At 40.2% G+C, this 14,187-nt stretch overlaps 1 protein-coding gene across 1 annotated transcript in view; it reads left to right on the top strand.

Annotated features, from left to right (window-relative positions):
- The window catches only part of ARSB (arylsulfatase B), a 115,669-nt gene that overhangs the window by 14,782 nt on the left and 86,700 nt on the right, over positions 1-14,187 (top strand). Inside the window, exons 2-4 of the mRNA XM_087815429.1 lie at positions 1,446-1,632; positions 5,340-5,530; positions 13,219-13,426. Coding sequence (XP_087671555.1) covers positions 1,446-1,632; positions 5,340-5,530; positions 13,219-13,426 — 586 coding nt within the window. The remainder of the gene's footprint in view (positions 1-1,445; positions 1,633-5,339; positions 5,531-13,218; positions 13,427-14,187) is intronic.

Genomic DNA, 14,187 nt, shown 5'->3' with positions numbered 1-14,187 from the left:
GGACATTCTGTCTTGTTCTTAATTTTTTAAAATTTATTTTTATTTAAAGTATTACAGATATCCCCTTTTTTCTCCCATTGACCCCTTCTACCCCATACCCACCCCCACCCCAGGCCTTCACCACGCTATTGTCTGTGTCCATGGGTCCTGATTTTAATGGACTTTTAATTTTTCCCTGTTGAGTATGATGTTAGCTGTGGGTTTGTCATATATTGTCTTTATTATGTTGAGGTATGTTACCTTTGTTCCCACTTTGCTGAGAGTTTTTATCATAAATGCATACTGGATTTTATTAAATGCTTTTTCTGTATCTGTTGATATAATCATATGATTTTTATTCTTCATTTTGCTTATGTGGTGTATCACATTAATTGATTTGTGGATATTGTACCAATCTTGCATCCCAGGAATAAATCCCACTTGATCATGGTATATGACCTTTTTAATGTATTGTTGAATTCAATTTGCTAATATTTTGATGAGGATATTAGCATCTATGTTCATCAGGGATATTGACCCTATAATTTTCTTTCTTTGTAGTGTCTTTATCTGGTTTCGGAATTAGGATAATGCTGGCCTCATAGAATGAGCTTGGGAGTCTTCTTTCCTCTTGAGTTTTTTTGGAATAGTTTTTTGGAATAGTTGGAATACGTGTTAGTTCTTCTTTGAATGTTTGGTAACATTCACCTATGAAGCTACCTGGTCCAGAACTTTTGTTTGTTGAGAGTTTTTTTTTTATTACTGCTTTGATTTCAGTCTGTTCAGATTTTCTGTTTCTTTTTTATTCAGCTTTGGAAGATAATGTTTCTATAGATAGAAGCTCCTTATCATTAAACACTAACTTCTCATGTGTACAGAAATGGGAACACTTTTTTCTTGATAGATCCACATCTCTTATTTTGGCCATTTTTTTGAGGTAGTAAGTACAAAGTTAAGCTAATTGTTTCTAACGTAGTGTCTTGATAAATATTTATTGACAATATCTTGTTTGTTAGAGTGCTTTTACTCTTTTTTTTTTTTTTCAAATCCTGTTTATGTCCATTAACATACTGGAATAAGTGAGTAAAGTACCTTTCAAAAATAGTCTTAAGCCAGCCCTGGCTGGTGTGGCTCAGTTGGTTTGAGTGTAGTTCTATAAACCAAAAAGTGGTGGGTTTGATTCCCGATCAGGGCACATACCCAGGTTGAGGGTTTGATCCCCAGGCAAGGGAGTATGGGAGGACGTTTCTCTCTTAAGTCAATCTTTACCACCTCTCTTCCTCTCTCTCTCAAATCAATTTTTAAAAAAGCATGTCCTTAAGTTAGGATTAAAACAATAAATAGCCTTAAGCAAGTACAGGAATAGAGTTAAACATTCCTGTCCAATAAATTAGGCAGCCACTTTATCTACTTGTTCAGAATATTTCAACACCGTTAATTCATAATTTTATGTTTATCTCTTTAAGATCCGCACAGGTTTACAGCACCAAATAATCTGGGCCTGTCAGCCCAGCTGCGTTCCTCTGGATGAAAAACTCCTGCCCCAGCTCCTGAAAGAAGCGGGCTACGCTACGCACATGGTCGGGAAATGGCACCTGGGAATGTACCGGAAAGAATGCCTTCCAACCCGCCGAGGATTTGATACCTACTTTGGTAATGGAAATGCACATGTTTCTTTAACAGCTCGGCCTGACTGCAGCCCTCTCATAAAACACACCCAAGTGCAATCAAATGAAATACTGTAACTGGAAACTTGAACACAGTGAGTCAGCCAGCACCGCCGTGGGGCCGCTGTCTCGTGCCGCCTCCGTGAACGCGGCTCCTGGTGGGCACGACCCCACAGGGAGGCAGTTACCTTTGCCAGGGCACTGACTGCCACGTTGGAGCCTTTGGAAAACGTGCTACCTGCACATCCCAGACCACTGTACTCTTAGAGAGCCTTATTACCCAAAGGGGTCACAGAATGAGTTTTTAAGCAATCCCTGGCAAAACCCCATACAGGACTCTTTCCTTCACAAAGGTTTGGATGTGTTTTTCTCCCTGTGAGCTGTGTTCAAAGGTTTGGTTTGGTTTTTTTGTAAAGAAGGAGAAGACTCTTTTCCATGGACTGCTTTTCCCTTTCTTGGAAATCTGTTTTTGAAATCCCTAGATTGGGGAAGATAGATCACAAAATAAAATGGGAGGGAAAGTACAGATGGTAATAGGAAGGATACTAAGAAATTATAAGTATTTTATGGGATTGAGAGCCCCGTAGAAACCAATGTGAAACCTAAAGTTTGCTTTAAAACGTGCTCTCTTTAAATCTGTCCTGAGCCATCTAAATTAACAACCCTTTTATTTTGACAGTGGCTGTATATTTTTGTCAGGTTCTTTTTCATGTTACCCTATCTTTTTGTCTCGCTATTTCACTACCTATCTCCCTTTTTATATCTTCATTTATTTTCAACTTGCCATATCCAAAAAGGAGTACATATTCAGCATAAAACATTTACAAATAAATAGAATAAAAAATTAGGGTGAATAGAAAAAGATAGAATAGTTGCTTGGCACCAAGTTAAAAACATCACTGCATGGCTGTAGGTGGGCTTCACATTCAACTCTGATATCTGAGATTTTTTATGTCCAAAGCAAAAAGAAAAATAAGGTAAGCCTATAAGAGTCACATTATTTATAAGATAAATGGAAACCAGATGTTCAGGAAGAGTAAAGCATTTTCTGGCCCTTAGACCTGAGAGAAATGGCTCCTTTGGGAGAAGGTAAGGTAGAGCGTCCTCAAAGACATCATTCTAGAAATAAAGTGGTGGTTTTCTTACAGATGTTTCTTGGGGCCTTTTTCTCTTATTCAGGCTGGGGTCAGAGCACCTACATGGGGCCCAACAATGCAGCCACAGCACATAGCTCTGTAGCGCTTGTTGGATCAGGGTTCAAGTTGAGCTTCGAGGACATCAGACATGAGACCTTGTGTGCCCTGCTCCCAGCCAGGTTCTCCAGCTGACATCCCTAATCAGTCATGGCATTCTTTCTCCACAAGCCTGGATATACCCTGAGTATCCTCAAATAGCTGTTAAAAATCAGATTTGGATGGAAGACCTCTGTCATTTTGCAGATTTTAAAAGAAAAAAACAGCCTGTATGTCCTTTGAAAAATTTCAGTCAGGTGTTTGCTAAAATATGGATCAGTACCTGTACTGTGGCAAGAGGAAAAACTATGGATACTTAAACTTTTTAAAGTTAAAAACCAAGTTATATATTTAAGAATTCAGTTGGACAGAAAATAGAAATGATACCCTTTTGTGAGCATTAAGAAGCCTAACCCGGGCCTAGCTGAGCAGGCAGATCCCTCGCGTTCCTCTGCAGTGGAGACCTGCAGCAGTCATCACTGCTGCGACCCTGACGGTCTGTCAGGAAGCAGTCAGGCGATTGTGGGGCTGGTTGCAAAACACTGAATTCACTACAGACCATTGAGTTGTACACTTCAGATGGGAGACTTGTATGGTATGTGAATTATATTTCAGTAAGGCTATTAAATAGGGAAGTCGGAGATTTAGCTGCTCAAAAAGAATGTTCTCCTGTTTCCCAAAAAATGCCTAGGCTGCCATCGTCTTTAGGCTCAGCACGTAAATTCAAATTTGTGAATCACTGTTTGGACAAAAGCTCTGTGTGACTGTCACATGATGCTTGGTGTCAGTGTGGGCAAGTATGTGAATAAATAGTTGTATTTCTGGAACCCTCCCATTTGTAATATCTTTTTAATATTTGTAGCTTGCCCTCTTTTAGTCAAGTGTATCCCATGCATATTTTCTCCCAAATGATAAAAGGTTTCCATTTACAGATATCAGACCTGCAGTGATTTCCTCAAGGACTAATACCCAGTAGTTATTAAAAACCCAGATACAACCCTTGCGCCATGGCCCCTCTAAGCACCCACATAAGGGCTGAAACTGTTTTAGTGGGTACACTTCCTTCTCTATTACATACGAATTAGCAAACACATTGGATTTCCCTTTCTGTTATATACATAGGAGAAAAATTACCATTTAAAACATCTTAAGACCAAGGTATTCGTTGTGTTTAGGACCTTGAATTTAGTGAATCATGGCAAAGGGGGGAATTAATTAAAATGAATTAATTTGTTGTATAGGCTGTGTAAGGCTTTAATTGTGATTATAGGAACATTCAGGACTGGGGAAAGGGCTAGGCCAATTTCTTCCTCCTCATTTTAAGGTTAATAAGCTGTATTTGTCAGGAGATAGTGCAGAGTCCAGCACAGCTTATTTCTTTTTAATAGCTTTATCGAGGTGTAATTCACATACCATACAGTTCACCCAATTAAAGTGTGTAATTCAGTTATTTTAATAAATTCACAGGGTTGTGCCACTGTCATCACAATTCAATTGTAGAGCATTTCCACCACCCCGCCAAAAGAAACTCCATCCCCATTAGCCGTCACTCTCTCTTTTCCCCAACCCCGCCGGCCCTAGGCAGCCACTAACCTACTTAATGTCTTTAGTAGATTTGCCTATTCTGCACATTCAAAAAAAATTTTTTTATTTAGTGGGGTGACATTGGTTATGCACATTTCATGGAAGTGCAATCATAATATGCAGCACAGCTTATTTTTAATATTTTAGGAAAATATGGAACATTTGCAGAAACATCTATTTGTTGAGAAAACCCATTTCCTTCCATGGTTAAGTGTAAATTGTGGGAGAGGCAGTTAATGCCATTTAAATTTGGGGTGAAATCGAGATCATATGTAGAAAAGTCTAATCTTAGCACCACATGTCAGTTTGCGTTTTGCCCTGTTGCCTAGAAATCCTCTGCTGGGAAAGGTTTGTGTCTTTCACCAGTGGGTGTCAGTATCTGACTGAAGATGATTCCTCCTAGATCCACTTCTGTAAGTAACCTTCAAGCCAGGCTCCCAAGGTCAATAGCAACATTATTTGATTCCTGCATTCATCTATGTGATCACCTCAGAATAAAAAGTTGTAACAAATCACATTAACTATATACTATTTTAGCTATTAGACAGCTTTAAAAGATTAAGATGTTATTGTCTTTACTGAATTTGAGCCCTGATTTTAAAAAATGCATTTACTTGGAATTACCCACTTTGAGAGTTAGAGCTTGTGTGCTAAAGACTTGAGTGAGGAGTGGATTTGAATTTTTTTACAATAACACTTTAATGCTGCCCGATAGCAAATATAGAGATGTTAGGAAATGGTGCTCTGATTAACCTTGTCATATGATTAGCCTTGTCATGGGTAATCAATTGCATTAGGCAGTTAAATGCTGAAACATTCGTTTATTTAACAAGTTTTCTATCATGCTGACCACTTTCATCTCCTGTTCTTGTTGTAGGATATCTCCTAGGTAGTGAAGACTACTATTCCCATGAGCGCTGTGCATTTATCAAAGCTCTGAATGTCACACGATGTGCTCTTGATTTTCGAGATGGCGAGGAAGTTGCAACAGGATATGAAAATATGTACTCAACAAACATATTTACCCAAAGAGCTATAGCTCTTATAACTAACCACCCACCAGAGAAGGTAAGTCTTGCTCCTTATTGATATCAAGATTGTGTTAAGAGAGCATCTCTTCAGGTGAATGGGGGAAAAGGCCACTGTCATCTAGGGGGGGAAATCTCATAAATTCTAGGGGAATAGTTTTCAAATTTTATTTTATTTATTTTTAAAAATATATCTTTATTGATTTCAGAGAGAGGAAGGGAGAGGGAGAGAGAGAGTTGAAACATCAATGATGAGAGAGTCATCATTGATCGGCTGCGAGCCTACAACCTGGGCATGTGCCCCGACCGGGAATCGAACCTCGATCTCCTGGATCCTAGATCGACGCTCAACTGCTAAGCCACGCCAAACCAGGCAGTTTTCCAATTTTAGAGTACACCAGTATCAGCCTGGGAAGCTTGTTAAAAACAGAAATTCCAGGAGCCCACCTCTAAGAGCCTGATCTCTTAGGTCTGTAGGAAATCCATACACCAGCATTTTAAAGAAACTCCTCAGGGGGATTCTGATTAAAGTGGCCCCTAGATTACACTTTGAGAAATACTGTCTTTAGTGTTTTAGTAGAAATATAGTTTATTATTTGGTGTATTATGTGCACGTGCTGTAATTAGTAAATTAACATTTTTTAAAAATGGTAAGCTTATGTACAGGTGAGGTTTCATTATGGCAAATTTTGTATTAAGAGATCAATAAACTGTAGGTTTAGGGAAAGTCCTCTAACTTTGTATTCCTCCCCACACCCAAGATCATTTTAGCTATTCCAGATATTTTGCATCCCCTAGATACTTTACATCCCCTGATTTTAAAATCAGCTCGTCTAATTTCTAAAAAATAAAATAAAATAAAATAAATCTGTACTTGGATTTAGATTTCATTGACTATAGACCTTAAGAATATTGAGCCTCCCAATCCATAAACGTGGCATACTGATGAGCTTATTTTTCACATTTACCACCCTGCAGCCATTGTATATATCATATGCTGAAATCTCTTGACTTATGTATAGGTAAAACTAGAAGAGTTTGAATAGCCTTAAACATTTTTTTCTTTGCTAACCTAGAGTTAAACTCATGAGCTAAAGTTTAAGCTGAATTCTGTGGATTTAAAATTGGATCAAATATTTGTTTTGTCAGATATCAGGCATAAAATACGGCTTCCTTAAGAACTGCATTAGCAAGCCCATGAAATTAGTCCTTCAATAAGGACCTCACAGAGCAGATTACAGAATGCGCAGTGTTGTCTGGTTCGTTATTTCCTGCACTTTGCCTCCTCAACAATTACTGAGGGTCCTCAATACAGATCACGATTTGGATCCCAGTTTATGTACCTGTTAGACATGGTACCTGGCTGCTAACTCTGTTTTTGACATCGTTTCTTTGTGGCTCAGTCTTTGCTGCCCCTGACTTAGTACTGGGAGTCTTCCCTGGAATCTGTCCTCAGCTTTGCCCAACTTTTAGCTTTTTATCCCTCTTATATACTGACATCTTGGCTCAGCCATGCTTGCTGTGGAACAGGGAAGAAATTGGAACATTCAAATATGTAGACATAGGCAGATTTTATTTTATTATTATTATTTTTTGAAGTTATTAATTTTTAGAGAGAGAGAAACATCAGTTTGGTTCTTGTTCAACTGATTTATGCATTCATTGGTTGCTTCCTGTATGTGCCCAGACTGGGGATTGAACCCACAACCTTGGTGGTATTGGGATGATGCTTTAACCAATGAGCTATCTGGTCAAGGCTTAGACATACGCAGATTTTAAATCTAGAGTCACACCAATATTCAGACAATTGGAAAGATAACTGCTAGGTGATTGGCTTAAGTTCTCAGTTTTCTTCTGTATGCTTGACATTTTGTGATACAGCTAAAACTCCAAAGAACAAGATAAGGTCGTAATGGAACTGTGGTCCTTGTCCTGTCCTTAGAGGTAGATACCATTTTACAGATAAGCAAACTGGCTTAGTGAGCTTAACTAACCTGTTCAAGGTCACAGAGCTATTGAGAGTCAGAATCAGATTTTAAAGCCGTGCTGTTTGACTCCAGAGCTCAATGCACTCCCTATTCACAGTTAATATCCACAACCAGAGATCATGAGCCCCAGTGTTTGACTCATCCTGACCGTATATTGGGATCATCTGGGAAGCTTGTAAGAATTACCGGTTCCAAATTGCATGGTTTATCGGCCTGGGTAGGACCCTGTCATTGGCATTTAATTATCCCTCCGCCCCACTTCCCGCCAGTGATTCCTGTGTGCAGCCACCATTGACTCCCCTCAAGCACAGATTGGAAGCAGAAGCCAGCTGCTTTTACAGGTTCGCAATACATCGTGTAGCGATAGTATGCCTACAGTAAAAACTAGTTCCCTTTAAGGAACAATAGAATATTCTCTCACAGTGCCCGGAATGTGAAGCGGGTAAGAGGAAGCAGCTGGGGTGAAATAGTTCTCTGTGGGTGGGCCTCCTTCACTAGTGTGCTGGGGCACAGAAATGGGGGGAGCTGCAGGCCCCAGGGCTCACGATCCATCCAACTAGTGTTCTTGGTTTGGTGCTGCTCAGAGCCAGAGGAGAGGGTGGTCACCTTCCTACCTTGTCTGAAGAATTCTGAAGTGGTGCCCAGCATTCCCAGCATCCGCAAAGCAGAGTTTCAAGCATAGGCATAAATGAATGAAATCATCAGTAGTTGAGTAATACCTAGCAAGTTCCTTTAAATCAGCAGCGCAGATGTTTACATTTTCAGTTCTCAGTAAAATGATGTGTCACCCCAGTTCCAGAGCTGCCTGCTATCATTTTGTCCCAATGCTGAATCTTGATCTCTTTTTTTGGTCTTTTTTTAATTGAATTTATTGGGGTGACATTGATTAACAAAATTATACAGGTTCCAGGCGGACAGTTCTCTATACGTCATCTGTATGTTGTCTTGTGTTCACCACCCCCATCAAGTCTCCTTCCATCGCCTTTCATTCCCTCTTTACCCCCTCGCGCCCCGAATCTTACTCTGTGCCGTAGACAGACTGTAACATAGGCGACTTGGTCTAGCATGGACATCATTAAAGAAATTCACACAAATTTACAAGCTAAAAGTGTCCCTGTTTTAAAGAGCACTTGAGGGGAAAAAGCATATGGAGCTGTTTAGTAGCAGAAGCCGTGGTGCTGGAGCCAGGGCGGCCCTGCTAATAGCCTCGCGCATGTGCTGGGAGGCAGTGGCCTTTCTCCTTTTGTGCAGGATCAGTCCCTTAGTACTAACACTACAGTGTGAAAGTAGCATATTCATAAAATATCTTTTGGTTAAAACTAGCCCCCTCAACACTTTGCAGAATAAAAATAATGTTTTCTCACACATCTATTCTACTAAAAGCATCTTAAAGCAAATGCAGATTTCTTGTGGTACACCCTTACTTTACACAGTTTGGAAAGGAATGTCTTATTTTGGAAGTCAAATATAGAATAACAATTTAAAAACATATAATATGCTTTTTAAATTCATTCTTTAAATTAGGAAAACATACTAAAGAAATGGAAATAAGACTTTCTTCCTTACTGGAATTAATTTCTTAGCATGGTGAGGATATTTAGAGTATAATAATAGATATACTAAGAAAAGGAAATGAACCCCTAGCATCTTATTAATATGCTAATAACTTAAAGTAGTAATGTCATTCTTTTATGTAATATTTAAAACACTTGGTCATGATTCACATCCAGGATTCTACTATCATCTTAGTCCTAAGAAACCTGAAAGGGTACAGTTAAGGTTGGTGTAAAGATGGCAGCTGTAACTGGGCTGGTCAGAGCAGGGATCTGGACCCAAGAGCGAGCCAGGGAGAGATCAGGGTTCAGCATAAACCCGGAGGTCAGTGAAGATCAGGTTGGGTGCAGTGTTTTCGATCAGAATGTGCCCTCAGGTCTCCAAAGGCCAAGGCATGACTGGGGTAGAACTCAAGTCAGTAGGTAGTGTAGGAATAACAAGCTCACGCCCAGGGTGGTAGCTGCTTGATTTAGGCCAGCAGAGGCCCTGGCTGGCAGGTGAGGGGCGACCAGCTACTGTTCACTGGGACGACCTTAGCACTAGTGGCTGTAGGTGGGTCCTGACTGTGGCTGGAGAACCTTAGAGGCCTGGTTAATTGTCCTTCCAGTGGGCCGCCATGTATTACTAAGAACAGTACTCTATATATTTTTTAAAATTTAAAGACAGTATGGAAATGCCTCATATCCAGCCCTGGTGGGGGATGAGTTGTTTCACAAATAAAGTTCACCTCGTGAATGCTGAAACTTTATTTTTGCAATATTGGATGGAAATACTCTAAAATGTGTTCGTTGGTCGTCACCTCATTAAATGCACTGCACTGTACAGCATTCTGCCTCCTCCTGGTGACCCAAACCCATGTTGATGTGTGTGAGGCTGTCTGTCCACACAGCAAGTGACCGTAGGTTACTGCTGATGAAGAGAGAGCGAACTTGTTTTGGTCAAGGAATACCGTTAGCCATACTGGTGAGTTATTAGGATCTGGTCAGCAAGTAGCGCGAGGCCTTTCTGTGGCCTGTGACAGTCACAGGACAGTCTGGCCTCCTCCTTGGAGGTGGTTCTCACTTCCTCTTCTTGGTTATGCCCCTTCTCAGAAGCCTTACCACTGGAAAATGGGGATTGCTGTAGTTTTCTAATTTTAACCCCTCAGAGTGACAGTTGTCCCCTTAGCCACTAAGGGATAATTATTGGAAAGGTTTTCGGGTAATTTTTTGCCATATTTGATGAGTAGAATAATTTCTATGCTGAATATGTATAAGGTCCTCTAGTGATGGTCCCAGAATTATTATCTATCCCTGGCATGGTTGTAAGAACTCTCCCCCACGACCCCCCAGCCATCGCCTCTAGGAATCACTTGCTGGCTGGGACCACCCTGCCCTCTCTGCCCCTCTCTCCTTCACCAGCCACATGAGTTGCCATGTTGCAAATCTTGTTAAACAGTGAGGTTCCTTTCTCATTCCTCCAGCCCTGCCCGCTGTAGGAAATCCAGACCAGAGTCTCAAACTCTCATGTTTCCAAGGGTCAGGCTGCCTACCTAAGCAAGTGAAGCCTCTCAGATGGAACAGTGGGGAGACTCTAGAGAAATGGAGAGCTTCTGAGAGTGGGGTCTCTGTTTCTCACGCTCAACTACTTGTTACCAGACGGAGTGTGAGTGTAGAGTTGTCAGAATTTTGATTTTTCAAGAAAATTAAAACAAGACAAAACAACAGATTTTTATGTGATGTTTTCTGGTTTTTAAAACTTCACGTAGGCTGCAAATTGTTGTAACTCTGCAGTCTCTACTCCTATCTAGACCTTGGCTGGTGGCTAGGGTTGACTTAGTCTAGGGCTCAAGACCAGACCACTGCTCCCACCACAGCCCCTCACTGCCTGTCTGGCCACTGATGCCGCTTCACATCCTTTCCCCTCAAACATCTCAGGCCAGGTCCTTCCTCACCACCGGACGGCCTCCCCTGGGACTCCTTCACCAGGGTCTGGAGGAGCGCGGGGGCTCACTGGGACTTGTGTGGCTGGAGGAGGAGGGGTGTGTGGAGGGGGAGCTGAGCAGAGCTAACTTAGTGTTGGAGCTTTTAATGTGGACCTTTGGAGTTGCAATTTGGAATGTTTTCCTGTGGAAATAATGTACAAATGGAGCACAGGTTCCTCATTATCGTGGTTTTCATTCCACCACCTACTTCTTTAGTAAATAGGTTTTAAAGTGATGACTTTGATATTCAACGGCTATTTTTAACATGATTTTGGGGGAAAGGTGTTTCTAACTGCCAAAGGTCTGAACTGCAGATATCCTTTTGGGTGTCTCTTTGAGCGCTATACATGTATACTCCTTACTCTATCACAGGGATACAGAATAGATCACTTAAAACAATTTATCAACAATGAAGAATGAAATATGAGACACCTATCCCCAGTCTGCTTTCTAACTTTCCCATATTCACTTATGAGATTTAAATGCCTCAAATACTAGAATAGAATTATATATTTATTCTTGGGTTCAACTAGTTGTCTTTTTGAGGGTTTTCAGCTCATCAAAGAATTCTGTAGAAGCACAAAGAAGAGGGTGCCTTCAGAAAGGCTCATTAAAAAGGAGAGGCTGACATGGACTACCACTGAGGTTAATGCTGTAAATTGGTGTAAGAGGTAAAATAGAATCAGTGTACCACATTCCGTAGGTAGTTTCCAGGAAATAAATTGGCTTCATATTTGGTTTTAGATGAAAGACTAACAAGGCATGGTATTTACTTGTTTTCTCATAAAAACATCAAAAATTCCCATCACTCTCCTAAAAGGTGTGAAATTATTTTTCAGCTAAAGCAAAAAGTTAAAGCATCTATTGGTACATATCCACACTATATAAGTCAGGTTTCCAATAGGAAATTGCTCTACAATTAATATGAATTCGGGCAAGTCATGTAACTTTTCTAAGCCTCAGTTAACTTATCTGTAAAATGAATGTAACATAGGGTGGTTTTGAGTATTAATTGAGATGGAATATATAAATCTTTATAGTATCTAGCACAAATACACTTAATATGTAGTTGTATGATTGATATTATTATTTGTTTGGATCAGAGCCTTCTAGGCCATTTTAGAACTCAAGCTTTTATTTTTAATCTTTTATCTTGTTTCTTTTGTTACATTTTTAACATCTTTATTGAGACATAAGTCACATAACCATAAAATTCAGCTATTCAAAGTATATGATTCAATAGTAAATTCAGAGTTATGCAACAATCACAATCTAAGCTTAAAACATTCTCATCACCACAAAAAGAAACTATGCCTGTTAGCAGTCATTCACCATTCCTCTCCCCAGCTCCCTACAGCTCCAGGCAACCATTTATCTACTTTCTGTATCCATGGATTTATTTGCCTCTCTGGACATTTCATATAAATGGAATCATACGATATGCGGTCTTTTGTGACTGGCTTCTTTCACTTAGCATGAGGTTTTCAAGGTTCATCTATGTTGTAGCATGTGTTAGTATGTCATTCCTTTTTATGGCTGATAATATTCCTTCTGTGGCTGTGTATTGCTGAAAACATAGCACTTTTTGTTTACCTGTTCATTAACTGATGGACACGGGTTGTTTCCACTCTTTGGCTCTAATGAATAATGCCCCTGTGAACACGCATGTACAGGTTTTTGTGTAGCTTTCATTTTCTAGGAATGGAAATGCTGGGCCACATGATAACTCTGTGTCCAACAATTTCAGGAACTGCCAAATTGTTTTCCAAACGGGCTGCTCCGTTTTACATTCCCACCAGCAATGAATAGGTGTTTTAATTTCTCTGCACCCTCACCCACACTTGTTTTCTGGTTTTTGTATTATAACCTCCTAGTGGGTGTGAAGTGGTGCCTCAGTGTGGTTTCAGTTTGCATTTCCTTAATGACTAATGATGTTGAGCATTTCATTTGTTTATCGGCATTGCGTATCTTCTTTGGAGAAATGTCTATTCAAATTCTTTGCCCAGTTTGTAATTGGGTAATTGTCTTTTATTATTGAGTTATCAGAGTTCTTTATATATTCTCAATACGAGTCCCTTATCAGATACATATATGATTTGCAAATATTTTCAGGCCATTCTGTGGGTTGTTTCCATATTACTTTTATTAACTGGTAAGTCTGGACCTCTCTGTATTTAATGCTTTCATGCCCTCTTGACTGATTTGCACAAACTCTCTCCCCAGCCTCTATTTCTCTACCTCGCTCTCCAGTCTGTCCACGAGCCCCTTCAGGTCCCCGAGGAATACCTGAAGCCGTATGACTTTATCCAAGATAAGAACCGGCATCACTATGCAGGGATGGTGTCCCTCATGGACGAAGCAGTGGGAAATGTCACTGCAGCCTTAAAAAGCCGTGGGCTCTGGAACAACACAGTGTTCATCTTCTCCACAGGTAAGGCTGTCGATAGGAAAATCATCCCCTGGCAAAGCTCAGGACATGGTGTTCGATAAATGGAAGACAGATTGGAGCATTTAGCAGTTCCTTATTAAAATAAATGCTAACTGCAAGAGTGAAGGCGTGATCATAATGGATAGAAAGATGTGTCTGAGGATAAAGAATTATGGGCTTCCCCACCTTTCTTCAAATATCAGAATATTCTGGGAGTGTGCTTGAAAACAAGCTCTTTCTGAGCCAGTATGAGTGGACGTCACTCATTGCAGGGCAGCCGGGCCCTGAATCCTTGGACTGGCTTGTTCTCGGCGACCTCTACAGCCCAGGCTCTGTTGGGAGTCTGCTGACTGCAGGGGTCTCTGTATCGGTGCAGAGACAGACTGTGACATTATGAAGACAGATGGGAAATGGAGCCATTTAAATCTAGGCTAGAGCCTCCAAGTATAGATTTTTTTACATTAAAGTTTTCTGACAAAAGTTTTGCATGTTGATTATAGGGGGAAAAAAGCAGAAAAGAAGGAAGAAGAAATTTTTTGAAAATCATTTTTATTATGGTGATGTTCTGACTTCTAATCTGTCCTAATATGATTCCCGGCCCCATTAGATACAGTTTTCTGTAATTTCCCTAGGGATGTACTTTGGGTATAGATCTTGATTTATTCGTTATGCTGAGTACTTAGGGATTACTTTCTATCTGAAAATACAGATCCTCTTTTATGGGAAATTTTCTTGTATTACTGATTTTAACATTGTTTGGCCCT

This window comes from Miniopterus natalensis, chromosome 3 (assembly GCF_054644295.1).
Source record: "Miniopterus natalensis isolate mMinNat1 chromosome 3, mMinNat1.hap1, whole genome shotgun sequence".
NCBI classification, from domain to species: Eukaryota; Metazoa; Chordata; class Mammalia; order Chiroptera; family Miniopteridae; genus Miniopterus; species Miniopterus natalensis.
The sequence above is the reverse complement of the archived record's forward strand: the minus strand, read 5'-3'. Positions and strand labels throughout refer to the sequence as shown.